Raw genomic sequence first — 26,082 nt, forward strand, 5'->3', positions numbered from 1 at the left:
TTATTCAATCCATGCACTTCGTAATTTGGAACATAATTTGAATGTCTTTCTTTCCTGTTGTTAAGAATTCGACATGTTGAAGCTGCTGTGAAGTCTAACGTTTGTGTATGACGCATTTCATCCGCTTGTTCAAGAGTGTTGTCCATTTTTGCACATTTGCTCTCTCAGTCAGAGGCCTGTTGTGTAGCATTTTTCCATATGTCGTACTGATGTATTCGCTATGAGGGATAATATCCACCTTCTGCATAAATTTTATTCCTCCCAGGGCTGTGCAGGCTTCTGTGGTGATTATGAATTTGTGTAACTTCTTCCTTTGACATTACATTGTGCAATAAAGTTAGTCGTATTATATACAGAACTCATATTTAACGTTGTAATTATATTATTGATCACTAAAGCGATAACTCCTGAAAAGGCCCGTAGCTTTTGTTTAAAGATTCCTATTATTTCCTCGGCATTTTTTTTTCCAGTTCATATACCTTATGTTCAAATCAGGACAATATTAGAAAGTGAGAATTGTTGTGGTTTCTGATATATGGGCGTACAAACCAGGTTTTATCACAGTTACAATGTTCGTCTTCCAAAGGCAAAGGCAAAGAATTTTAATTGTTACGTTATGACCTTTGCCTTCTGCGGGCAACGCTCAACCATATATATATATATATATATATATATATATATATATATATATATATATATATGAGGAACAATTTTACATATTCCAAATACATACTAACTATGCACACGTAATATATGTTAAATGATTTAAAGAAAAACGGTTTGATCATTGCAGTTATGCTGATGTTAAAGAAATACAACAGAAGATTGTGTTACTGACGAAATTACCAGAAAGAATTGATTTGAACATCAAGAAATTTTTTTAAAGACATTCAAACATCAACAAATAAAAAACTGCACTTTGAATTCCATGTACACCAATCTATCCAGAAGCATAAATAGCACTTTGTGAAGGATATCAGCAAGTTTTGGGATAATTTTTGCTATATTAATGTATACAAGGAAATTGTCTTCGTGAGAGACAGTTTTAGGGAAGCAACTGATCTCTAACCTTCTCATCTCAGTCAGACTAGCTATGAGCATTTCACACAACTGCATGGAGGTCACCGAAATTTGTACAGAATATGGTATATTTATGCTCATCGCACATAAAAACAATTTAATAATCACACAATGTCTTAAATATTTGAGAATGGCGGAAAAGAAATCTTACAAAGTTGACTAGCCTTCCAACTAAACTTTCTGGACATTAATGGAAGGACATGTTCTGAGGCATCAAGGGATCACCAATTTAGTACTGGAGGGCAGCGTGGAGCGTAAAAATCGTAGAGGGAGACCCAGAGATGAATACACTAAGCAGATTCAGAAGGATGTAGGTTGCAGTAGGTACTGGGAGATGAAGAAGCTTGCACAGGATAGAGTAGCATGGAGAGCTGTATCAAACCAGCCTCAGGACTGAGGACCACAACAACAAGAACAATTATCTGAAGTGATCAGACCTATATAGTAGATCTTTCTCTGAAAAACTGACTTACACATCACAGCGCAAGAATGAACAGGGCAATTTGCCAGCCGTTGAATATTACATTACATCAGATACAATCTTATGGTTTTAACCAATCGATAAAGACATTTCCATAAAAACTGCCATTTTTCATGTTTATACTATAAACCAATAATACAGCTTTAATGTCTTGTGTTTTGACACCATTAGACACACAATCTGACTGACACATAAGTTCTGTACATTAGCTTATAGAATTTCAAAAACTACTTTCTGAAGTAGAAAAAGCAAACATCAAAAATTTACAGTAAAAAGTTAAATAATATCCTTAAGGTAACTACATCACTGTCAACACAGTCTTCTTTTCTATATTAACCAATGCCCATTCTTTCAAATATAATTTTTACATATTACCGAACTTTTTCTTGTGATTCGAATATCTTCTAATTTAGTGGTATTCACACATCATGTGTACTTTGATCTCTATGGTGCTGTCGGATCCTAGTTTGTTAATGACGTAATTAACAAAATTTCCCAGCAACAAGTACACAGCGTTATTTTTTGCCTCTGGAAAAGAGCGTGCTTCTGGCCTGTGTATCAATGACAGCGATATGTACTCAGGGGATGTCCTTGTAATCCGAGCTATTTGTTCTCTGATCCATTTCCAACTACTCATGTGACCGCTGCAAGTGTATCTATGAATTATTGTATCAACTAGATGGGATTGTTGTCATAAATGTTTTTCACAGAGTCCGATTGCATACAGTCTTACATTGGTGATAACGATGTTGTTACCTGTCTTGTAAAATGACGTTTTTATATTAGACTTCAGCACATTAGAACTAATGTATTTCTAAATTTCACTCCAATCAATATTTAAAAACTGTCGTTCTATTTTATTCCTTCCTTCACTTTTCTTTCGTTCCCGCATTATGGATCTTGGTGTTTAGTGTCGTGACTGTCTGATTTCAGCACTTACATAAGTGAGCTCAACATAGAAAACCCTCACATGCTGTAAACGACTGTTGATATTCTGCTCATCAATCGGGGGAAGCTGGCTTCGAGGTTCAATGATCTCGAAAAGTTGGCTACTTATGCTTTCTCACGAGTCTCTTATTAAAATAACTTGCCTTCTGATGAAAAGTGCAACGGCTTTTTCCGTTATATCAGTTAATCCTAGTCCACCATTTTTAGGATTTTTAGGCTATTTTAGCAGGTACTTGAACACTTCACCTTTCCACAAAAAGTTTGTGATTTTGGACATTATTCTCCTCGCTATCATTCTCAGTAATGGGTTTGGGTTGCCTTGGAGGAGGAGACCAGACAGCGAGGTCATCGGTCTCATCGGATTAGGGATGGACGGGGGAGGAAGTCGGCCGTGCCCTTTCAAAGGAACCATTTGCCTGGCGCAATTTAGGGAAATTACGGAAAACCTAAGTCAAGATGGCCGGACGCGGGATTGAACCGTCGTCCTCCCGAATGCGAGTCCAGTGTGCTAACCACTGCTCCACCTCTCTCGGTTCTCAGTACTGGAAATATCTGGGCGGTATAATAAGCTTTAGAAAGGATGCATGAGTTGATATACTTTGTTCTTAGAACTTGGTTCATATATCGAGTTAAATTCTCTATAATGGCTCCTTGCACTTCATCTGCTGCAACTTTCCAATTTAAAGCTGTCAGTTTCATGGGACATGCTGTCATGGTGATGCCAAGTGTTTTATGTTGTCGGACTAATTTTGCCCACTCGACGTTGATATTATCAAAACCTCAGAGGTTTAACATCTTACGTTTCTTTTCTCGTTTGCTTTGGCTCCAGATGCTCTACAGTCCGTATCAACCACTGTTGCTAGCGTGGTTAGCTCCTCATTATTCCTTATAATGACTCCTGTATCGTCAGCACAGGCTATTATAACTGTTTTGTTTCTTGCTAATGTTAAACCTTTTAATCTAGCATGGACATATCGGAGGAATGGTTCCAGTGAATTGGCGAAAAGCGATGTGGACAGATGATTTCCTTGAGGAACACCTCGTTTTATTTGTATCGGCCAGGATTGTTGACAAGTCACCGCTATTTTTGCTTTATTCCAGTTGCTATGTTCTTTATCGACTGTGTGGCCCTATCGTTGAAACCTATTTTCTTCATCGTCTGTAGAAGATATTCATGATTTACTACACCGAAGGCATTATAAAAATCTAAAAAAAAATAAAGCACATTTTATGTTTGTTACAGAAGTTATTGCAATGATATCCCTGAATTCTGCTAGATTCTGAAAAATGATTCTGCCTTGGTGGCAGTTCTGATGTTTACTAATAAGTTTATCTGTAAGGCATGAAATTCTCTTGTTTTCTATTCTAGCTAATCAGAATTCAACCGTGAAATTGGATGAAGATTATTTAAATCTTTGTTTCCATTATTTTTTGCCACAAGAACAATTTTACTCTCCTTAAACTCAGCAGGGATCATTTTACCCAGAATAAACTCGTTTACAATGTCCGTGATTTTCGCACCCACTATTGGCCAACAACGGATGTAAAACTCTGCTGGCTGACAATCCGGTCCTGCGGATTTTTTTGGTGGTGAGGCGCACAGAGTCTCATACATGTCCTCTTCACTGACTACCTCGAGAAAATTGTCGTTGACATCTTCTGTCAGCCGTGGGGTTAGTATGTCAAGGAATTCTTCCAAGGATGCATCACTACTTTGATATACAGAATATAGCTCCCAATAATAGCGATAAATCTCGTCCATGATATCCTGCTGGGCTCTGAGAATCTTACCGTTTCTTGTTCGAATTTCATCAATAGAATTTCTTCTTCCGTTTTTCGTATGCTGTACTAAATGATACAGGGAAATAGTTTCATCTTCTGGCACCGAATTTGCCTTCTATTTTGTTTTGAACCCTTCCATTTGATTTCTCTTGATACTGAGTAACTTGGCTTTGAATTTTTTGATGTGTACTATCCGAAGTGAAGAACCTGCTGAGAGCAGATCATATAGATCTCTCAAAACGGAATAGTAATTTTCTATAGTGCATTTCATTTCTCAGTTTATTAGTTACTGCCCCCCTTTTTTTTCTACTTCTGAGGTTTTCTCTGGTACCGCTAGCAGACTGATTTCCTTGTAAACTTTCTGATTTTTCCTCCAGTGATTCGTGTAGGACTGTTTCGTACCGAACATTCTTTGGACTTGGGTCGCCCTTCCCGGATTTTCCCTACCCTTCGTTACGAGCTACATTCACATTTGGTTGCGTTTTTATTTTACTTCGTGGCTCATATGGAGCAGCAGCAGACGCTTTCGCAAGCTCTGTTGCTGGCGCCTGCTCTGAGGTGTTTACCGTGATTTCATTTTGGCCACCACTTCCTTGTTCTTTATTAATATCACTTAGTTCCTGATCGAGGGAAACAAATGGAGACGGCAGTTGTGGAACCTCTCCCTGAATTTGTTTACTAACAGATAGCTGCTGATCTTTACAATCAGCTACTTCACCTGATGATTCTTGCAAATTAATACTGACTACACCCCCTTATTTTCTGGTACCGCATGTTTACTGTCTTCGTATTAATCAGTTTCTATTCACATTCTGCCTTCCAGTTCCTCTGCCTCCTCATCGCACTGTTTTTGCTTGCGAACTGAAGGATTTGTACAGGACAGCTCCTCCTGCCAACAACTATCAGTTGTCTCCAGAGATGGTTTTCTCTGTTACATTTCAGTTTCACGTGTAGTGGTAACAGGGTTTCCCTTTGTTGTTAACGGGGGAAATTTACTGTTATCGTGAAGGGGGACATCAGCTGCGTTAACATCCTCAACCAATTCATCGGGGCTATTCTTTCGTAACAGATCATTTAAGGTAAGTTTCTGACGCTGTATCAAAGTACTTCTAAGGACAACAGATCGCCGCTGATATTCCTGTCTGAAGTGGCCGGTATCGTTACATATATGACATGTAGCTACCTGACCTGTAGAAACAACTTGTGCCTTATACGCACAAACAGTTCCGTGAGACGGAACATTCGTCTTAACGTCCATCTCTACACAGCGGACCGCATTGAAACATTGCAGTTTAAAGCGAGGCGACCATCTTTCATTTGCAACTGATTTAATGTACCCGTAGTGTGGAAGAGCTTCCTTAATCTTATCACTTTCAATTTCGATGGTAAGATTCAAAACACGAACGGTTTTGTAATCAATGAGAGCTCTATAGATGGAATACTTTCTTTTATAACCATTTCTATGCACAAAATCTACTTCAGAGCCTCGCTTTCGTAACACCTTATCAACAGTCGCAGCACTGAATAACTTGACAAAGACACAGCATTTTTCCTGACGCAATTGCCAGGTATGGACTGTTTCAGAATTTAGACCAATTACTTGTGTAATTCAGTCATCTATTTCCAGAGATGTCGGCTGAACAGGACGGGATTCCTGGTCAAAAGCAAATACCAGAGTATTCTTCGTAAGTTTTGTAGCCATGGTTAATCCAGCGACGCAATTTTGGTTAAACAACCGAAATTCCAGTTAGTAGCAGCAAGACCAGAAGGAGCGATCAGATCACAAAGAATATCAACAGACACGGAGATTAACGGACGGACAGCACCCGGCGAAGCACAATTACAGCGATGAAAACACGGAAGTGCCGCGCAGCAGTAAGCAACGTCCACTCGCTAGGGCGGCTGATTCGGAACTGAAACCCGAGCCACCCAAGCACGAGTCACGGCCCGTCCTCGCAGCTTCAGTTCTGCCAGTACCTCGTCCCCTTTCTTCCAGGAGTACTAGTTCTGCAAGGTTCGCAGGAGAGCTTCTGTGAAGTCTGGAAGGTAGGAGACGAGGTACTGGTGGAAGTAAAGTTGTGAGGACGGTGCGTGACTCGTGCTTCGATAGCTCAGATGGGTTTGCCGGCACGGCACGTTTTTGGTCAGAGGGCTGGTTGCTCTGTAAAGGAATCTACTATCGATCTGAACAGATATCCTGCGGCGTCCACCCAGAACAAACGCAACGAGCAATACCGAAAAAAAAAAAAAAGAAAAAGATAGTAGAATACCTGCCCGCGAAAGGCAAAGGTCCCGAGCTCGAGTCTCGGTTCGACACACAGTTTAAATCTGCCAGAAAGTTTCATATCAGCACACTCCGCTGCAGAGTGACAATCTTATTCTGTCAACAGTTGGTTAATGCGACCTTATTTTTCTGTGTTAGACATCAAATTAAGTCCTATTCCCCGACTAGTTTTATTGCTGACAGTAGGTTGCTGGAGTGTGATGTCACTTGTACAATTTGGCTCTGAGTTATTGCTGTCATGTACGCTTTAACTGGATTTTACTTTTGCTAAGAGCACCTGCTGTCTCAATACCACTGAGTGGGTATCTTCATAAATTTAGATTATCTCAATTGTCTCTGTTAAATTTAAAGAACTGTTTTCGTGCAACGTGAAGCACTTGTTAGTAGTCGCCTGTCAGAAATTAGGAATTCTCTGTTGCTGTCTGTGTGGCAAGTATAATAGTGTTTACTTTATGGCGAACATCCCATACTGAACTTGCCCACCATGTAGGAGACTGTTTATGCTAGTGTTGAGTACGATGATTGTGAGTGGTATACAGAATTAAGGAAGGCCTTACTCACAGAGACTACCCAATATGACGTTCAGTGCTGTCTCGCTTCACAGTCAGCTATTCACTTTCGTGCTAAGGAATATGTGTACTCAGTGTAGATATGATGGCTCACGTTTATTATGTCCTTTTCCGTGACGTTGCATTCACTGACTGGTCATTCCATTGAGTTTTCAGGTCCTGTCATCGCTAATAAACATCAAATGAACGCCTGTTTCCTCGAGTTGTTTAACTGCTGTATTCTTTCCCTTAGCTGAAATAATGCTGGAAATAACCATCTCAGCTGCTGCCAAGTACCAGTCTGATGAAATTTTTTTGATTAAATGTTAAAAATTTTGGGTGTCTGTTCACATGCAGTGTGCGTGTAAAATAACATAAATCAGCATCATCGATATACTGCTACGTTCACGTCTCTAGTCCAAAGTATACACACAACGATATACACTGTCCAGTCGCATTAATGTGAGACCACCTGTGAAAAGCCTGATAAGCCATTTTCTACAGCGTGAACCACTGCGAGACGAGCAAGAAGAGGGTCAGAGATGTTCTGGAAGTTATCGACAGGGATGTGGCCAGCTGCGCGTGGCCAGCTGCGCTTGAGTTTTTGATTGAGGATCCGTGGCGTAAACAGTGCGATAAAAGTATCACACATATTCTCGATTGGATTTAGGTCCGGGCAGTTTGGGGGCCAGGTGAGTACAGTAAACGAATCATGCTGCTCTTCAGCTCACGCATGTACACTGCGAGCTGTGTGACATGTTGCGTTGTCCTGCTGGTAGATGCCATCATACGAAGGGAAAACAGCCATGTTCGTTGAGTGGCCGTTTAGGAGACGCTGTTGGTAAGCTCTTGCGTCATCTGGGCGGTCACTTGCTCCACGTCTACTCGTCCATACATGTCGTTCCCTGTCGTCCATGGCCCGTGGTGCACCACAGTTGCCTGCACGCCGGTTTCGGATGGCACCATTTTTCCATGCACGGTATACTTTAGACAGGGCATCACGTTTAGGCAATGCATCCACCCTTGCTTGTATGGCGTAGATACTAATATGCACTCACACTCCGTAAGAATGGTTCAAATAATAATAAGTGGCGCATCCTTGACGTAAGCGCGACTCTTGACGTAAGTGCGACTTTGTTTGTCGATATCACAGAAATACTAGATTTGTCGGCAGGAAACAGTGCACTGTAAACTGTTTAAATAATAATACACACCACTGTCGCATCGTGATGTATATGTCATAGGAATTATTGCGTTGTTGTGAAATGTTATAGCAATCTGGTAAGTTCAACATGTCCAGTACTCAAATTAGCCATCCCACCTAAATCGACACCGTAACGTTCCTGGCAATCTACGAGATTTGTTGTGTACTGAAATTATTTAGCCGTTGTTGAAAATGTGAGATACTGTACAATGAATAAGTTTTTCTTCCTCAGTAGTATAATCTGCCGTTAAAAACATCACACTTAGTGTACAATTTGTTAAGATTTAAGAGTCGTTATTTGCGACAACAAAGTAAGGCAATTAGATTTTTCAAACAGATGAAATGCTTTCTAATTGTCGCTATGCATGCGGTGTAAGTTAGATACGCTGTTATTGTTTGAATTCTAGAACTGTTACTTCACGAAGTACGTGCATAGAGCAGCATAGAGCAGCTAATGGTCTGTAGCACCAGCTCCATGGCCGGAATGCAGGATAATTACTGGTAGCTTGGTCGCTGGCACACTCGCCATATGCGTGTTACTGCTCATCCATTGTGCACTGTCACGCCATCTGCTGAAAATCCAGAATTATTCCATAGCGAGGTAGCCTATGTACTGTGACAACGAACTGTTTAAATGAACTGAAAAATAAACCTGACACCGTGCGATTGCTAGTCCAATTGCGCTTTGTATATTATTTCAAATATGTGTGTAGAACAACCAATGAACTGTTTAAATAAATTTAAGGAATCGTTAACTGTGTTCCAGCATTACTCCAATAACGTAATTGCGCTACTACAGTACAACAGAAAGTTTTACAGCCGTGCATTATGATTAAATAAAGTGGTGAAACTGTTTAAATGACAAGCTTCTGTGCTGCAGAGTGTACAGTTTTTACCGTTCATTTCCAGAAAGTGTAATTGTTTAAATGATGGGTTATCACATACATTTAGGAATCTGCTATGGAAAGTCCTGCGCTAAATGTATGAATAAGGTCCTAAGTTGTGAAGTGATTGTATGGTTTGGTGTCGATGAATTACTTAAGGCTAGCCCTCTGCTACCGTAAGCATTTCAAAATTGTTAACAGTAGGCGACGGTGGTGGCGTGGGTGTTAATGGCGTCGGTGGAGGTGGCGTGGTAATTGTTTAAACATAACGCGGACGTGTTACACATTAAATGCTTCGAATTTCGCGGGAAACAGATGAATTTTAATAAAATGTAATGATGCAAAAAAAGTATTTGTGTAGCAGAAGAATGCCAGAGATCAGTAGGGTACGAAGAAGAGTTCAGAGAGAGTTCTGACCAATTTTCACTATGCACTAGAGTCAGACGGTTTTGGCTTCAACCCCCAGCATGTTTAGACATTAAAATTTTGTACACGCCTGGAGCAACAACCGTAGAATGAAATCTTCTTGTAGAAATAGTAAACAGTCAGTGCATAGCACAAGTAGCCAAATGTGAGAGTAGGGTGAAAGTTGGTCAGCACTCTCTTTGAACTCTCCCTCGTACACTACTGATCTCTGGCATCCTTCTGCTACAGAAACACTTTTTTTTTCTGTATCATTACAGCACGTTAGTCGTGTGCCGCTCGTAACACTGCACTGTCTCTTCAGTGTTTCTGTCACATTCAGAAGACCATATGTATTTCCCCAATAGCATAACACTGCCTCCACCTGCGTCCATAGCGTGGTGCGTGTTTCGAGCAGCCGTCGCCTGGATGACGGCGTATCGGGGCGTAACTGTCGACCTGGTGTACCAAGAAACGCGCTTTCGTGATCCACGGTTCTACCTCGGTGGTCCCCCCTGTCCATCCCAATGCACAACGACGTCATCCTTGGACCAACTTGGGAACAAGTAGGGTCACCTTCTGCGGGACCCAGTCTTCAACAACGTGCACTGAACAATGTTGTACGAAAAACTTGTGCCAGAACCAGCACTGTACTATCCAGTCACATGTGCCACAGATCGTCGCCGATTCTATTTTATGGAGCGGCTAAGCCTCAAACCTCGACTTCTCTGATGAGGCATGGGCGTCCAATCCCTTTGTAGCCTACTGCTGGTTTCACTGTTCTTCATTCACTTTCCCTGGTTAATTACTGTAGTGTCCTGTGGTCGGCAGGAAAGAACGAACACTCAATTTGAAGACGCTTTATTATAATTAAAGAAAATTTTAAACGCAACAACAAGAAAACCCCACAATTCTTGTGGTGGAAAACCAGATAAGGAAACAAGACAATGGAAGAAAATACTGACGAAAATCTACTCTACCTATTACGAAATACAACGTGTTGCTACAATGCTACGGTGAGTGTATACACCGCTAGGGTCGGCATAAGTACTGGCCAGATCTGTTCCTAGCGGTGGGGAAACACTGCCGGTCCGACTCTCCGGGCGTGCTTATAAAGCCGGATCGGCGGAGTCATAAGAGTTCCAATTGGTGGAACACTGTCACATGTTGTCTGGCGAAGTAGTTCCGTATTTATTTGGAAAACCTGTTATTGTTGATATCCTCTGGCAATGTTCCTCTCCGCTCTCCTGCAAGGAGGTCGGCAGCCCATCTAGCGTGTCGGCTGTGTGGGCCCTCTAACAAATAAGGGACCGCTACGACAATAGCACTCAAACAGCTCAACAGCTTTGTCGTTTCCGAGATGCCCGCTCCCAGGCAACACACAGTGGGCCAGAATCCTGGAAACCTGTAAAAAATTGCAAAATATGGTCCAGTATGGCCGAAAAAGAGTATAGTGGGGATTGTGACACAACTGAAAAATTCAGTATGGTGTCTCCAAAGTGGCGAAAAGAATCTGAAACGAAAACAATTGGACAAAAAACTTTTTTTCGATGAACATTTATTATTTTAATAGCAAACTTTATTACGAAACTGCCTCTATTACAGATTTTGTTACAGGAAATATATGCTAATAAAAAGTTAAAAGTTTTATGAGTCTTCTTAATCTTCTTCCTCATGTGCTTCTTGTTATTCATCTCCATTTCCTTTGTCCTCTTCTTCCTCACCGACGTATGTATCCTCTTTATCATCCTCAGCATCTGATTCCTTGTAATCCTTTGTAAGAGGTACAAAGAGGGCAACAGCTCCCGACAACAAAGGTTTCACTTTCCTCGGAGATGGCTTCCTCAAAGGATAAATATGTAATATTAATATATAATGCAACAAAATTAAATTTATCAAAAGGAAAGACATGAAGTAATATAATTATTTTATAACGAGTACTTTTTCCATTTAAAATATATGTTCTTATATTTAGTAACTATGTTTTTGTTTTTTGAAATCTTATTAGCATTGTTATAGAATTAACAGTTGTATGTTTATGTGTGGATGAGTGTTCTATCCTTATTTTAGTAAAATACAACATTTTCACTTTGTAAATATCGACATTTTGCAACTGTCGCTAAAAATAAATAAATAAATAAATAAACTCAAAAATGGTTCAAATGGCTCTGAGCACTATGGGACTCAACTGCTGAGGTTATTAGTCCCCTAGAACTTAGAACTAGTTAAACCTAACTAACCTAAGGACATCACACACATCCATGCCCGAGGCAGGATTCGAACCTGCGACCGTAGCGGTCTCGCGGTTCCAGACTGCAGCGCCAGAACCGCGCGGCCACTTCGGCCGGCAAATAAACTCAAAGTTGCTGCTAGTAGCTGGATTTTAAGGCTGATTCGTGAATGTAATAATACATACTTAAGGACGGAATGAAACAGAAGGCGGAATGTCGTGAAATCTAAAACTTATCTCTTTTTCTTCGCTGGCATTTTACAATTTTGTTGCTTGCATTCCGGTAAGAAGTTAGTTAACAAAAACCAGTTGTTAATTAATGATTAAATAATGAAATAATTGTTCGCTATTTAGTACATACCTCCTGGATTGGCTCCTTAAAAAATTCCTTTGATTTCGCTGAACAAAAATATTTCATCAAAACGGATTTCAACCTTCGGAAGAAACAGACCGGGATTCGATAGCCGCGACATTATTCTAGCCTACCCATTAAACGAAACGTCTTAATTCCGAACTTTTTTTAATTTGTAGCCACTTTTTCCGGATTTTGTCGCAATGTTCGGCGGTATGTAACAATCTCTTCTTTCTCAAAGTCGCTTCTGTCAGTGGATTTCCTCTTTTGCAGTCCTTTCGTTGTTGGACTAATCCTCCTTTCGTCTCTGCTGCGCTTATATTGTTTGCTTAGTGCGCTACATGTCACAACGGCACCATGCTAGAATCAGTCTCGGTGCTCATAATATCTTGGCTCAATAGTGTGTGTACTGGTGAGCTGACGTTCACTCTGAAGTTTTCGGTTACATTTGTGTTGAGTCTACTGGTCAATAGAAACATCAGCTTGTAAAGTTGTGTCCACTCTTTATACTGTCTTTTGCCCAAATAATGTCACATACAGCTTCTACTTTTATCTCGGTGAATGAATTTCTTGTCTGCTACGTTTAATACACCACTTCCATTTCGCACTATACTATCCTTTCGGTGTACACTTAGATGCGACTCAAAAACCTCACTGCTGTCTTTTTGGGTTTTTGTCAGCTCAAGTAACATGTGGGCTCTACTGCTCTTTAGGAGGGCTTCAAACGCTGACACAATGTTCTGAAAAGGCTGGCATCAGACCACTAGGAATTTAATGGTCTAATCTTCTGGGAGGGTAATTTCTTCGTTATTACACTAATACTTTTACGACCCCTCCAGCTTTCTTTAACTGGTATGAATGGTAAGTCACCTAATTAGAAAAAAGGCCTTTAGTACTCGTCACGCAAACAGCAAGCTTCCTTAGAAGCAGAATCTAATGTGTAGTGCACTACTGAGTAATTTAGGAGAGCTCTACAGTTTTAATGACTCCCTGAAAAATGCCATGGTCGTGACAACGATACGAAACTCCCACCATGTCCATCTCCCTCCACTTAATCCTCTTAATACTGTGGCACAAGTCTACGAAGTCACAGCCTAGGTTGTCACATAACCTTCTGAAGTCTCTTGTTCAGTCTTTCCACAAGACTCGGAAAGAGGTGGCCACGGTCAGTTCTGGGAACAGTTCTGCAGGCTGTCGTCTTCCTTGATATTCTTTGAGGAAGGCTGGTCTTCTCAACCTATCCTGCCAGTTGTTGTAATGATTCAAAATCAACCTTAGCGTATAAAATAGCTAATGTTTTTTCTAATGGGCTCTACGATGTGTGGCTGTCCAAACAGCCCCTTGAACATTTGGATGGTGGCACAATTAGGCATATGCTCTGAGAGCAGAGTGTAATCCTTCCCATTCCTGACAGCCTTCCTTAAGGGTTACCATCAAACTCTGTGCTTTTAAAGCTGTCTGATTAGCAGGCCACCCAACCACCTTGTGTGCTCTCCTCCCCCTGACAGGGCACAGGGCAGGATTCCCAGCGGGTGGAATGTGCCCCGCCGCCTCGCCACCAGCTGTAGCTGGAGGAGGCAACACCTCAGGCATAGTGGTTTCCGCCTCTTCCAAACAGGGCTCCTAGGCCGACCACGGAAACGAGTAGCTGTGGCGAGTCCTGCATTCACTTAAGTTATCTTTGGCATTTCTGATACGTGACTCATCGTAGTTTGACCATCACAACCTTCGTAGCAGTTTCAATCTCCTTATGAGAAGGAAAAACAAAACTGTCACTCCACGGTTCGGAGCGTAGTATTGTAGTTCCCTTAACCGGGTATATTAGTTTGAGGATTTGGAAAGGGACGTGAACAGGTTGAACTTAGATATAGTAGAAACTACTTAAGTGCAGTGGCAGGCTGAACAACTGAGTACAAAGCTGAGTACGCTAAACAAAAAAAAAGGGGTAATGCAAGATCAGTTCTATTAATAAATAAGAAAATAGGAACGTGGATAGTCATAAGCGACTGCATTATTGTAGCAAAGATGGACATAATGTCAACACCCAGCATAATAGCACAGGTTTATATGTCAGTTAGCTTCGTACTTGATGACGAGACTGAAACAATACATGAAGAGGTAAAAGAAATTATTCAGCTAGATAAAAGAGATGAAAATTTAATTTCGATGGGGTATCGGAGTTTGACAGTAAGAAAATATAAGTATTAGAATGTCTTTTCTGAAGGTATTCATCAGGAATGAAGCCTTCTATAGAAGTGACACGTAGACGATAAACAGTTCAAATAACAAGAGAATGGAAACTTTTCATACGCGACTGTCGAGAAAACTACTGAAGATTAGATAGGTATACAACGCTAGCTTGTCCTGTTATACGTCACTCTTCCCTAACAACTGAACCTTTAGTCCTGTCACGGGAAAAGCCACATATAACACTAACTAGCCACGTATGATGCACAAGCGTACCGTGAACCAAGCTAACGTTACCCTTTGAGTGGATTTCGAATTTTGACCGCGCGTGTATCTAATGGTCAAAGGTATCGGACTATAATTTTGAGTATGGTGAAATTAACAGAAAAACTAAACGGACTTTCACCTTGGTAGGTAATTAAAGTGGTGACACCGAGACAATGAGCCACATTGTGAATGAATGTCCCATCAGACGCTTTCCTGGTGGCATTGAGAAGCTCCATCAAGCACCCCACGAGGCACTCCGCTGGATACAGTCCATCAACATCCGAGTGTAGTCTGAGCCGTTTTAAAACTTGTGTGCTGTATATAATTTCACATGTTCATTTATATATATATATATATATATATATATATATATATATATATATATATATATATATTTCTTTGTTTTGCTAAATGTGTATTACTGTAATTGATGCATAAGATAATAATAATAATAATAATGAAATTGGTTAAAATCATTTGTGAATCAAAAAAATGAACTGTCGGCACCCCAATTAGGCATATTAATTTGGAAATATATTTTTAAGAAAATTGAACATTGCTTATTAAAGCTACTTTCGTTGATATTTCCCTTTGAATAGCGCACAGAATACCATCTGACACAGGGCACTCTGAGCTGTGTGTGGCAGCAGGTGTCAACAGCGGACACACCAGTAAGTGTAGAAAGCAAGTTTGCACCAAGTTTTTTATCACCTGTGAAGCAGGTATTTTAGATAGAAACATTTACACAATCTGGCACTGTATTGGTGCAAAACTACACTTTCCAATAAACTAAGAGTACTTTAGCAAAACGCGTTCTAACTTCACTTTTGTGGTTTTAACTTTAACTTTTGCTACTCCTTTTACATCTGACTAACAAAAAAACCACTTTGAAACACTTGAGTGGAAGAATTGTTCATTTTACTCATGATAGTCGGTTCTAGTAGCACTTGGGAGAGTACGCTGCACAGGTTCGTCATCAGGACGGAAGATATGGTTTCGCACACAGATTTATAGCATTTGGACTATTATAAAAACCACACACACACACAAATTAGCTGGTCAATGACCATATACATAGCTGGATGTATGAAGTTAGTAAAGCAGTGGCGAAGATTTGGTGGCAAGAGACATGGCGGCTAACTGTACTCACGGCTCTTGATATTCGAATGCTCTATAAAATCTCTTCTTGCGGTCGGATTTTCAACATATTAGAGCGATTCCTTTTTCCCGAGAATAGGGAATAATAGCCAGATCCATATCCGAGGCAAAAATCCTTCGCAAAGCAGCTTCAAAGTGCCTCTCTTGGTGCCGTCGAAGTGTACCGCGCTACGGCTAGCCACCTCGTACCGTTCACACCAAGGAGCCGCCCAGTCGACCGCCAGAATCACCTTTTACATCGCGCCATGCCACTTCCGTTGTGGATGGACTTCCCTACGTCTTTTATATGTTACAAATACAAGTGCCCTAAGCATGAACCAGCTTTCAATAAACATTGTCATTTTTATAAACATACGTATATTGTAATAAATTATCCTCTTGACAATTCATTTTGCTTTTTCCACATATACATTTCAAAACTCTAATTTCCTGTCACAAATCAAGGACTTTAACTAACAAAGAATACACTCTCCATAATTGCAGATACACAGTTACATAATATACAAGCCTACTTCGTGTTACATGTAGGTCGAGTAGCTGACGAGCAGGTACTGAATTATACTGCGGACAAATAACCTTAGCACTAGTTAATAAAATAAGGGATCAGCTGATAGGACACAATCTGAGGCATCAAGGAAGCGTCATCTTCGTAATAGAGAGAACTATGGTGGCTAAAAATTGTAGAGGGAGACCAAGGTATGAATGCAATAAGCAAGTTCAAATGGATGTAGATAGCAGAAGTTATTCAGAGGTGAAGAAGGTTGCACAGGATAGACTGGCGTAGGTACCTGCATGAAAACAGTCTTCAGACCGAAGACCACAAAAACAACAACAACAACAGCAACAACAACAACAACAACGTGAACAGTAAGTAACAGATGCGATACCCCAGTTGGCCTGCAGAGAGGCCAATGCAACGTTTTCCTGAACAATAAACGAATAACTTAAAATTAACCTAACTGATTCCTTTTTAACTTCAGATTCTGTTACGCTGCAATTATTACAGCTCTCCTTTACGAAATGACACCAAAGCGTCCCAAGAATGTGTATTGTGTTATAATAAAAAGAAAAACCTGGGATGAAATGCACTGATATTCGGAAGCTACTCATAATTTTTCTGGCTAGAATTTTTCTTTTCTCAAGGGTACACTCACGAGCAAACTCACCGAACAAACTCTAAAACAGCTAAAATTTGCGGGAAACGCAAACAATATACACTGATGCTGAAGGAACTACATGGAACTCAGGGTGACAATGATAATACACACGAAACACATCAGTCCATTTGATAAGACTATTCTTAGGTCGATATCGCAATTTCGAACACTTATTCAGGAGAGACTGGATAATAAGAAGAAGAGTATAGAAACAACGTACTAACCACTTCACTTCCTACACAGCAAGTAAGGGCAAAAATTTTCCTAACAAAGTATTTCCACCAAAATGTTCAGGACAGGCATCTGTAGCTCACAATAGTCGATTTACTCTGAAATCTACATCTACATCAACTCTTTAAATGCAACCTGATGGTGGATGGCCAAGGGTGCTTCTGGTACCATTAACACACCTCCTCCCCCTTCCTTGTTCCATTCGCGAATGGTACGTAGGAAGACCGACTACCGGAAAGCCTCTGTATTAGCTCTGATTGCTCGAATTTCTCGTTGTGGTCATTTCGCGAGACGTATATGAGAGGAACTAATATATTGTCCGACTCTTTCCGGAAAGTATTCTCTCAAAAGCTGAAAAGTAATCCTATCTGTCATGCACAGCACCTCTTTTGTAGCGTCTGCGATTGGACTTTATTGAGCATCTCTGTAATGCTATCGCGCAGAGTAAACGATCCCTTGACCAAACTCGCCTCTCTTCGTTTGACTTCTCTTTCTCTCCTGTCGGTCCTACCGTGTAAGGATTCTAGAATGATGAACAACAATCAAAAATGTGTCGAACATGCACCTTGCAAGTCACTTATTTACTGGATAAATTGTATTTACTTAAGATTCTCCCTATGAATCTCTGTCTGCCATCTGCTTTTCCTACTACGTATTTTGTTTATATTGTCATTCCACTTAAGATCATTTCGGCTAGATACTCCAAGATATGTTACGATGGCTACTCTTTCTAGCAACTGGTCGTCAATAGTGTAGTTGTACGCTAGTGGACTTCTTCTACTCTGTATGCGCAACATGTTTCACTTACTTACGGTCAGGGTTAACTGCCAGAGCCTGCAGCATTCATCAATCATCTGTAGATCCTTTTCTGCAAATAGCTGCTGTCTTAAGAGACAGCCGCATCACTTCGAACATCCTTAAAGAGCTTTCGACGCATTCTACTACATCACTTATATACACTGTAAACAGTAGCGATCGTATCACACTTGCTTGCGGTACTCTGAAAATTACCTTTACACCTGTCGATTTTGTTCTGTTAAGAGCGACGTGTTGAGATCTATTTGCAAGGAAGTCTTGGATACAGCCACAAAAACGATCCAATACTCGCTAAGCTCGAATGTTTTTCTCTAAACAGCAGTGCGCGACAGCGTCAAATGCCTTCCTAAAGTCGCGAAACACGACATCACCCTGAGAACTGATATTTACATTGCTGCTAATTTCATAGCAGAACAGGGCGAACTGAGTTTCTAAAGATCTCTGTCTACGAAATCCATTTTGATTTTGACAGAGTAAATTTTCGTTCTCCGAAAATGTCATAGTACATGGGCATACAACATTTTCCATTATCCTCTACTGCGAAAGGCAAAGGTCCCGAGTTCGAGTCTCGGTCGGGCACACAGTTTTAATTTGCCAGGAAGTTTCATATCCTAGACATATCCCTATGTCCATTTGTTCTATGGCCCTTCTTGAAAACGGGAATCTGCGCTTATTTACAATTGCTAGGTACCCTTCGTTATTTCAGCGACCTACGATAAACAGTTGATTGAAGGGGACCGCTTACAATTTTACGTAAGATCGAAATCTCTTACGGTTTTTGATCAGATGAGTTGACAAAATTTTTCTTTCAAAGTCGAACGCTTCTGTCGTTGCTCTTCTTACTTTCTTACTGTCATTTTGTTTGGTTCAGCTACGTTTTGACTTCTCTTTAATCTGAAACGAAGTTCTCTTTTTATGAACAAATTTCTGACACGAATATTAAGACCACGGTGAGTCTTTTCCATACCTGAAGACTTTGCTCGGAACGTATTTGTCTAAGGAATATTGAACGATGTTTTTGAATTTTTTCCATTTGTGCTCCACGTCTTCGTCCCCAGCGCTGAATATTTGACGCTGACTACTCAAATACTCTGCAATTTGTATCCTCTCACTCTTGCTAAGAAAAAATATTTTCCTGCCTTTCTTAACATTCCTTGTAATAATTATAGTTATAGATTATACCAGAGCCTTACAATGACTCACATCTTCCTCTCCGTCAAATGAGTCGATAGGTTCAGGCCTATTTCTTGCTAGGAGATCTACGACGTTACCTTCAGGAATTGGTGCTCTAGCCATACTCTCGCAGTCATTTTCGGACAAGACATTCACCATGAAGTCACATGAATCCCCTTGTCTGACACCACAGTTGATAGCTTGACTCTCCCAATCTATACAAGGCATGTTAAAGTCATCTCCAATTACGGTAGCATGATCAGGAAAGTTACTCACGAAATGCTGAAACGTTCTCTTTGAAGTGCTCTACCACTACAACCCCTCACGCATGTGATCTATAAAGGCATCCGATTACAATTTTCAATCAACTTTTGATGTTTAGCTTCACGTAGATTAATTCACGTTCGGAGACCTTGATAACCTCGCTAGATATCAAATTCTCTACCGCAGTTAATACGCCGCCACGATTAGCGGCCCACCGAAGCTTACGATAAATATTCCATTCTGAATTTAGGATTTCGTTGCTTCTCACTTCCGGTTTCAATCAAATTTCTGTTCCTAATACTATCGACACATTGTACCCTTCATAGTATTAAGAACAGGACGTAGACGGAAAACGGAAATGAATGGCAGCGAAATCCTAAATTCATATTGGAATATTTATTGTAAGCATAGGTTAGTCGCCAGTGGTGGTGGCGTATTTCTAACAGTAAAGAATTTGATAATATCCAGCGAGGTTGCATGGGTTCCGAGTATTTATTGATCTGGCTGATGTTAAACATGAAAGATGGATCGAAAATAGTAATTGCAGGTATGTTTTATACGACTCTTCTAAGTATTCGGAAGTCTTCATAAATGTAACTTTAATCACGTAGATGATCACTGACATTTGGAGGGGAATGATAGTCTCAACGAGAATATTACTGCCGAAATTTATGGAAAGCACAAAGGAGTTTCCTGCTGATGTTGCAGTACTCATAAACATTTGAAAATTCACAATAGGTCCAACCACACACATGTTTTGTCAACATCAGTTTATATCCTACTCAGAACAGCGAAAACCGTGGAGCATCAACATTGCACGTCCTCCATTTAAGGCAGCTTTCTTCCTGAAGATGAACCATCATATTACGACTAAAGCAATATTTCATGCAGAATATTTGTACATGGAGTACATATTTTTATATATATTTATATTAAACTCACCGGTGAAATACCAGGTTAGGCTTTATGAAATAATCAATTTTTTGGTACTAAATCATGTTTTTGATTCATTTCATCAAACTTTCATTTTTGTTGATTCGCAAATGGATTAAATGTGGAAACTGGCCACTCATGTGAAGTGTTAGTTGTTTCAAGTAAAGCAGCAGCCTATGCAAGAAAATGGTTTCATTCTTACGTTGAACACTGATTTTCAACAGATAATATGATTTAATGGGTCTGCAGATGAAACTGTGTCTTTGTATGACTATAGGCCGTTTTGCTTGTAAATGTCGTGAAATGAAGCTAAAAACGCAAAATTTTAGAGTGTTAAGAAGAATAAAAAATATATACTTTTTTTCTTCATTCCTGTGGCCGTATTGTCCGTAGTTACTTTACAATTTCTGAGGGTATTTTTATTCCATCGTTACAACTACAAGAAATTTCGTGTTTGTCTCCCAATGCGCATTTCGCTTTATTCAAGTGAAGCATCAACGGCGGTTTGTAATTCAAGTTATCTAGATCGAAAAACATTTATTTAACAAATTTTCGGTTTTTATTTACGGTAATTTCTGCTCGGTTTTCCGCCAATTTTACGCTGCTTTGCAGAACTATGCGTTTGTGACGTTTAACACAGCACAATTTTTGTACACCACTGTTCACTGTTTATTTCTATACTTCTAAGTCTGTATCGGGTTTCGTAGTGTTGTCAACATTGCCACTGGTCTTTCTTTGATAAATATTTGTTCCTCCCTCTGTAGTTCATTATATGTGTTTTATTCTATTTCATTATGGTATGGTGTATTTATATACTGTGTAAGAGAAATGAAGGAGTAGTGATTGAGTTTAAATTTTTTGTGGTGTGGAGGTGTGTGTGTGTGAGGGGGGGGGGGGGGGGAGCAGTACGTGCATAGTGTAGTGACGGAGACAGAGTTGGAGGAAAAAGGTGAAACTGGTGTAGGGAAGGTGCGGGGGAGATTGAGTGAGAGAGGGCGAAGGAAGGGAAAGGTCTTTTTTAATGTGATTACTTAAATTATATTTTATACAGTGTCTGTCTTCCAATGTTTATAAGTGTTTGTGATTGTCTTTTCTTATATTTGACACATGCAGAAAACCCAAAGCAAGTGACACTCTTTTAAATGTATCCTCAAACCACCTGCAGGATCAGTAATAGGTCACAATCAAATACATATTAAACAGACTGAACAGTATCCCCCTAAACAATTCTGATTACAAAAAGAGCTGGACATTATAAAACAAACAGCATTAAAAACAGGCACTAAGAAAGACTGGAGGACAAACTACTCAGAAAAATAGTGAAAAAACTATCCAAACCGCAGCAACACCTACAACCTGCAAAAGAACGGCATACAGTGATCTAGCATAACAAATTCACACATAAAATAGATAACATATTCAAAGAACTAGACATAAACGTTGCTCGCAAAACAAACAACTCTATACAAAAACGCATCCTGAAACTGAAATCAACTCCAGACAGATACCAACAATCTAGTATGTATCAGCTCAGTTGCAGAGACTGCGAAAAAACGTACATTGGGATGAGTGGAAGGACACTTGACACAAGATATAAAGAACACATCAGACCAGTCATCATTTGTAGATCATCTTAAGCAGGAATGGCACAGACCAAGCACTACTGAAAAAGGTAGAAACATCATAAGAATCAGTAAATACAGGCACCTGCTCCCTTTCCAAACAAAATTGCGTATACAGAACGCGTTAACACTAAAAGACAATCGCTTAATTCCTAAATAAATATTGGAAACCAGTCGCTATATAACATAAATGAAGAAATCACTGCCCCCCCCTCCCCCCAAAATATCTTTTTCACCTGTAGTCCTTCACCTTTTTCTTCGAAGTCAGTCTTCATGACACTACTATGCACTTGATGACTCACTATCCACTCATGTTCGCTCCTCTCTGTCCCCCCCTCCCACCCCCGCACCTACTCACCACACAAAAATTTAAATTCCATCACTACTTCTACATTTCTCTTACACAGTATATAAATATACAATAACATAATGAAATAGAATAAAACACGCATAATGAACTACAGAGGGAGGAACAAATATAGATCAAAAAAAGACAAGTGGTAATGTTGGCCTTCGGCCGTTGTGGCCGAGCGGTTCTAGGCGCTTCAGTCCGGAGCCGCGTTGCTGCTACGGTAGCAGGTTCGAATCCTGCCTCGGGCATGGATGTGTGTGATGTCCTTAGGTTAGTTAGGTTTAAGTAGTTCTAAGTTCTAGGGGACTGATGACCTCAGAAGTTAAGTCCCATATTGCTCAGAGCCATTTGAACCATTTGAAGCTCCTAGAACCGCTAGGCCACACCGACCGGCGATCTAGAAAACAAATCAAATCAAATTGTAAATATCTTTTACTGCAGACCACTGACGATGTTTCACCTGAACAAAGCGAGAGGTAACGCATTTTCTTGAAGTTGTAAAAATACCCTCAGACATACACATTTTTATGTGATAAAAATGTCACAGGTGCACCGTTTCACCGCAAGCGGTCGAAGAAAGTTTTGACGAAAGTTGTGTTCAGAGATGGTGTTCGGACTGCCTTGTGGCGAATATTGTTTTAGACATGTTGCTGAAAATGTCGTCCGTTTACATGAATGTAAGTTATGGCAACTGCGTTCTCATGATTGCTTAACAACCTCAAGACAAGCAGGTGGTCCACGAATAATGGCTGCAGCGTCAGCCAAATGGCAACCAGAGTTTTTAGAAAATCTATTGCTGTCTCATACGAAAACATGTCGTCTCTTCCTCTCCCCTTTCTTCCCCCCACCCCCACCCCCTACCCTGCAAAAATAAAGATATGAGAGTGTAGTCTGAAGAACGTGGTGGTGGACGCGGTACTGGCTCACCTCTCCCAGACCCACAATAATTGGGGAAGGCATGTCTAAACGTTCTCTCACGTCAACAGCAATGTGTGGTAGGACCTCGTCATGTTGGAACCTTATCTCCGCTTGACTGGTGGTTGACAGGTAGGACAGTATCTTCATCTGAACGCGTTACAGAAACGAAAGCTCTGACCCTGCCAGATGGCCGTGAACAGTACCGTATTGTGTTAGAAAATCATTAGCACACAGCTGCAAGTTGAGCATTGTTGTAAACTGACGACATTTTCAGCAACATCTCTAAAACAATATTCGTCAAACGGCAGTTTGAACACAGTCTCATCATGGCTTCAAATTATTCATGTATCCCTAGAGAGAAACGGGCCATTTGTGACATTTTTGTTGCGTAAAAAATATTTCCTTTTATCTCTTCTAAAGAATCTAAAACTTTTTTGCGTAATTTTTTACGGAAAGTACGACGTGATGGTTTTGTGTATCGACGTAAGACTTTGCTCTAGTGGTATCATCAACAAATGCAGAGTGACCCAGAGTAATAAACTTGCTCTCGTGTTTAACCCTTGCCGTTGTGCTGTGTTGCAGCTGATGAAGGCGTCCTACTCGTACTACACTCTGCTGAGACAACTGGACGGCGACTGAAAGAAAGATGCAGGGAGAATGGCACGACCAAGATGCAAACAGAGCACTGTTCACAAAGCACACCTCATAGAGTCCAGCTTGTAGCCCACCTCTCTGATGGTGACAGCGCTGTCCAACACTCTCAGCACAGAGTTCACTGCAAGATGGGAAAGATGGCCACATAAACATGGCAGCACTCTGACATTTGTTGGCTACTCTGACCCCTAAGAAATAAATTTGTAAAATAAAAATTACATTGTAGCACTATAAACTTCGACAATATATCTTTCATTTATATCTACAGAATTGTAACTTGTTACTGCCAAATGCCTCACAATTTATTTAGCAAATCAGCCAGTCATGAATATATTGTAATTAAATTCGAAACAGGCTCAGTTTCTTACATTTAAACAGGACTCAGCTGGGTTTCTTCCCCATCTTTGTACAACTGAATGTGTGCAAAACCTTGAATGACAGTACTATCAAGAATAGGTTAACTGTTACCTTACTCATTTCCGTTACTAGGAATTCCTTATTTAGTACTTTGAGTCTAGTTACTTTCCATTTTTTCTGTTCAAAAGTATTATATCAGATTTCATAATATAGCAGTTCATAGTTGTTTAGTAACATATTTTAGTCGGATAGTAAGTTTATAGTTCAAATAGAATCAAGTAAGGAAAATGTATCGGTTATGTCCAATTTCTAATCACATTAACTGCTCTTATCCTGTAGATAAAAATATTATTACTGGTGTAATTCTTCTTAAGTAATCAGTATCAGTCTTTTTCTGCCAGGAGTTACGTTGATTTAGTTTTCTTGCATCTTTCACAGTTTGAGTTACGACATTGGTCAGTAGCGTTTCTAATATTATTTTTTATGCACAAATAGTTTATTCAGTGATGAACATGTGTTAAAATTATGAAACATGGCGTAGTTTGAAGGATCAACTTTACTTCCTTATTGAAGATATTTTACAGAGTTGGTCACAGTGAAAACAAAGTGCTATTCTTTCTAAAAGAGGATTTTACTAGGCACACAATCTTAATCTATTATTTACCATGCGTACTAAAATGTTGCAGGTTTCGCATCTTGCTGAAGAGCTGTTTTAGAGCAAACACTAGAAAATTAAGGATAACAATAGTATTATGTGCTTAAGCGAGAAAATATTAAATATGGTAATTTCAAATTAATTTATACACGTAATAATATTTTTAACACTTCAACGAAGGCTGAATTGTGAAAGCAGTGTTGTGAGCATGCAGATGGGTCGGCCTGGCTATCGTTCACCCATTTTGTGAGACTTAATGCTAGATACGATTAGGATGAAAAAATAATGTGAATAATTTTATTAGAAACAAAGTAGTAAGCTTACATGGAACTTGACTTAATCTCCTTCAAAGTACGGTCCTTGGCCAGCAGTGCACTTATAACAGCGTTCAGTCCACGGATGGAAGCATCTCTGGAAGGCTTGTTTTGGAAGGGCGTTCAGCTGCTCTGTCGTGGCGCTCTTAATGTCAGGAACGATGTTAAAACGTTTTCTTTTGAGCACAGTTTTTATTTTTGCGAAGAGCCAGAAGTTGAACGGTGCTTAAGCTCGGAAAGCAGATTTGGAGAGACAGTAACACTTTTTTCGGTCAAAAACTTATGAATCAAAAGCGACGTGGGCACGGCACTTTGTCACGATGAAGAAGTAAGCCAATGATCCATTTTTCTGGACTCCTCGTTCGTATATCATATCGCAAACACTGCCAGAAGCCCTTGTAAAATTCGGCGTGTACAGTTGTTCCCCTTGGAATGAAATCTGGTCGTACTAAGCCCTCAACATCGAGAAAAAATAAAAGAAAATCAGTGAACATGACACTGATGTTCAATTTTGACTGAACGTGTCTATTTAGGGTGGGAGATTCATTGGTTTTCCATTAGGAACTCTTGACTTTTCGTCTCAGTGTCATACGCATAGACCCAAGTTCATCCCCAGTTACAAATTTGGATATAAAGTCCGGATCTAGATGAAGACGATCCTTCAACACCGTGGAAAATGACATGATTTTCCTTGCGTTCACCACTCAGAAGTCTGGGAAGAAGTTTTGCAGTCACTCGTCTTATTTGCAAATTGTCAGTTAAAATGCTTTACACCATAAGAGATACTAAGTTCTTTGATGAGCCACAGACATGGTAAACAAATTGTCAC

The 26,082-nt window shown here is 40.1% G+C and overlaps 1 protein-coding gene across 1 annotated transcript in view; it reads left to right on the forward strand.

Annotated features, from left to right (window-relative positions):
• LOC126235643 (odorant receptor Or2-like) overlaps nt 1-23,912 on the forward strand; it is an 82,538-nt gene extending 58,626 nt beyond the window's left edge. Inside the window, exon 5 of the mRNA XM_049944357.1 lies at nt 23,856-23,912. Within this exon, the coding sequence (XP_049800314.1) occupies nt 23,856-23,912 (57 nt within the window). The remainder of the gene's footprint in view (nt 1-23,855) is intronic.
• Nucleotides 23,913-26,082: the final 2,170 nt, after the last annotated feature.

Source organism: Schistocerca nitens, chromosome 2, assembly GCF_023898315.1.
Source record: "Schistocerca nitens isolate TAMUIC-IGC-003100 chromosome 2, iqSchNite1.1, whole genome shotgun sequence".
NCBI classification, from domain to species: domain Eukaryota; kingdom Metazoa; phylum Arthropoda; class Insecta; order Orthoptera; family Acrididae; genus Schistocerca; species Schistocerca nitens.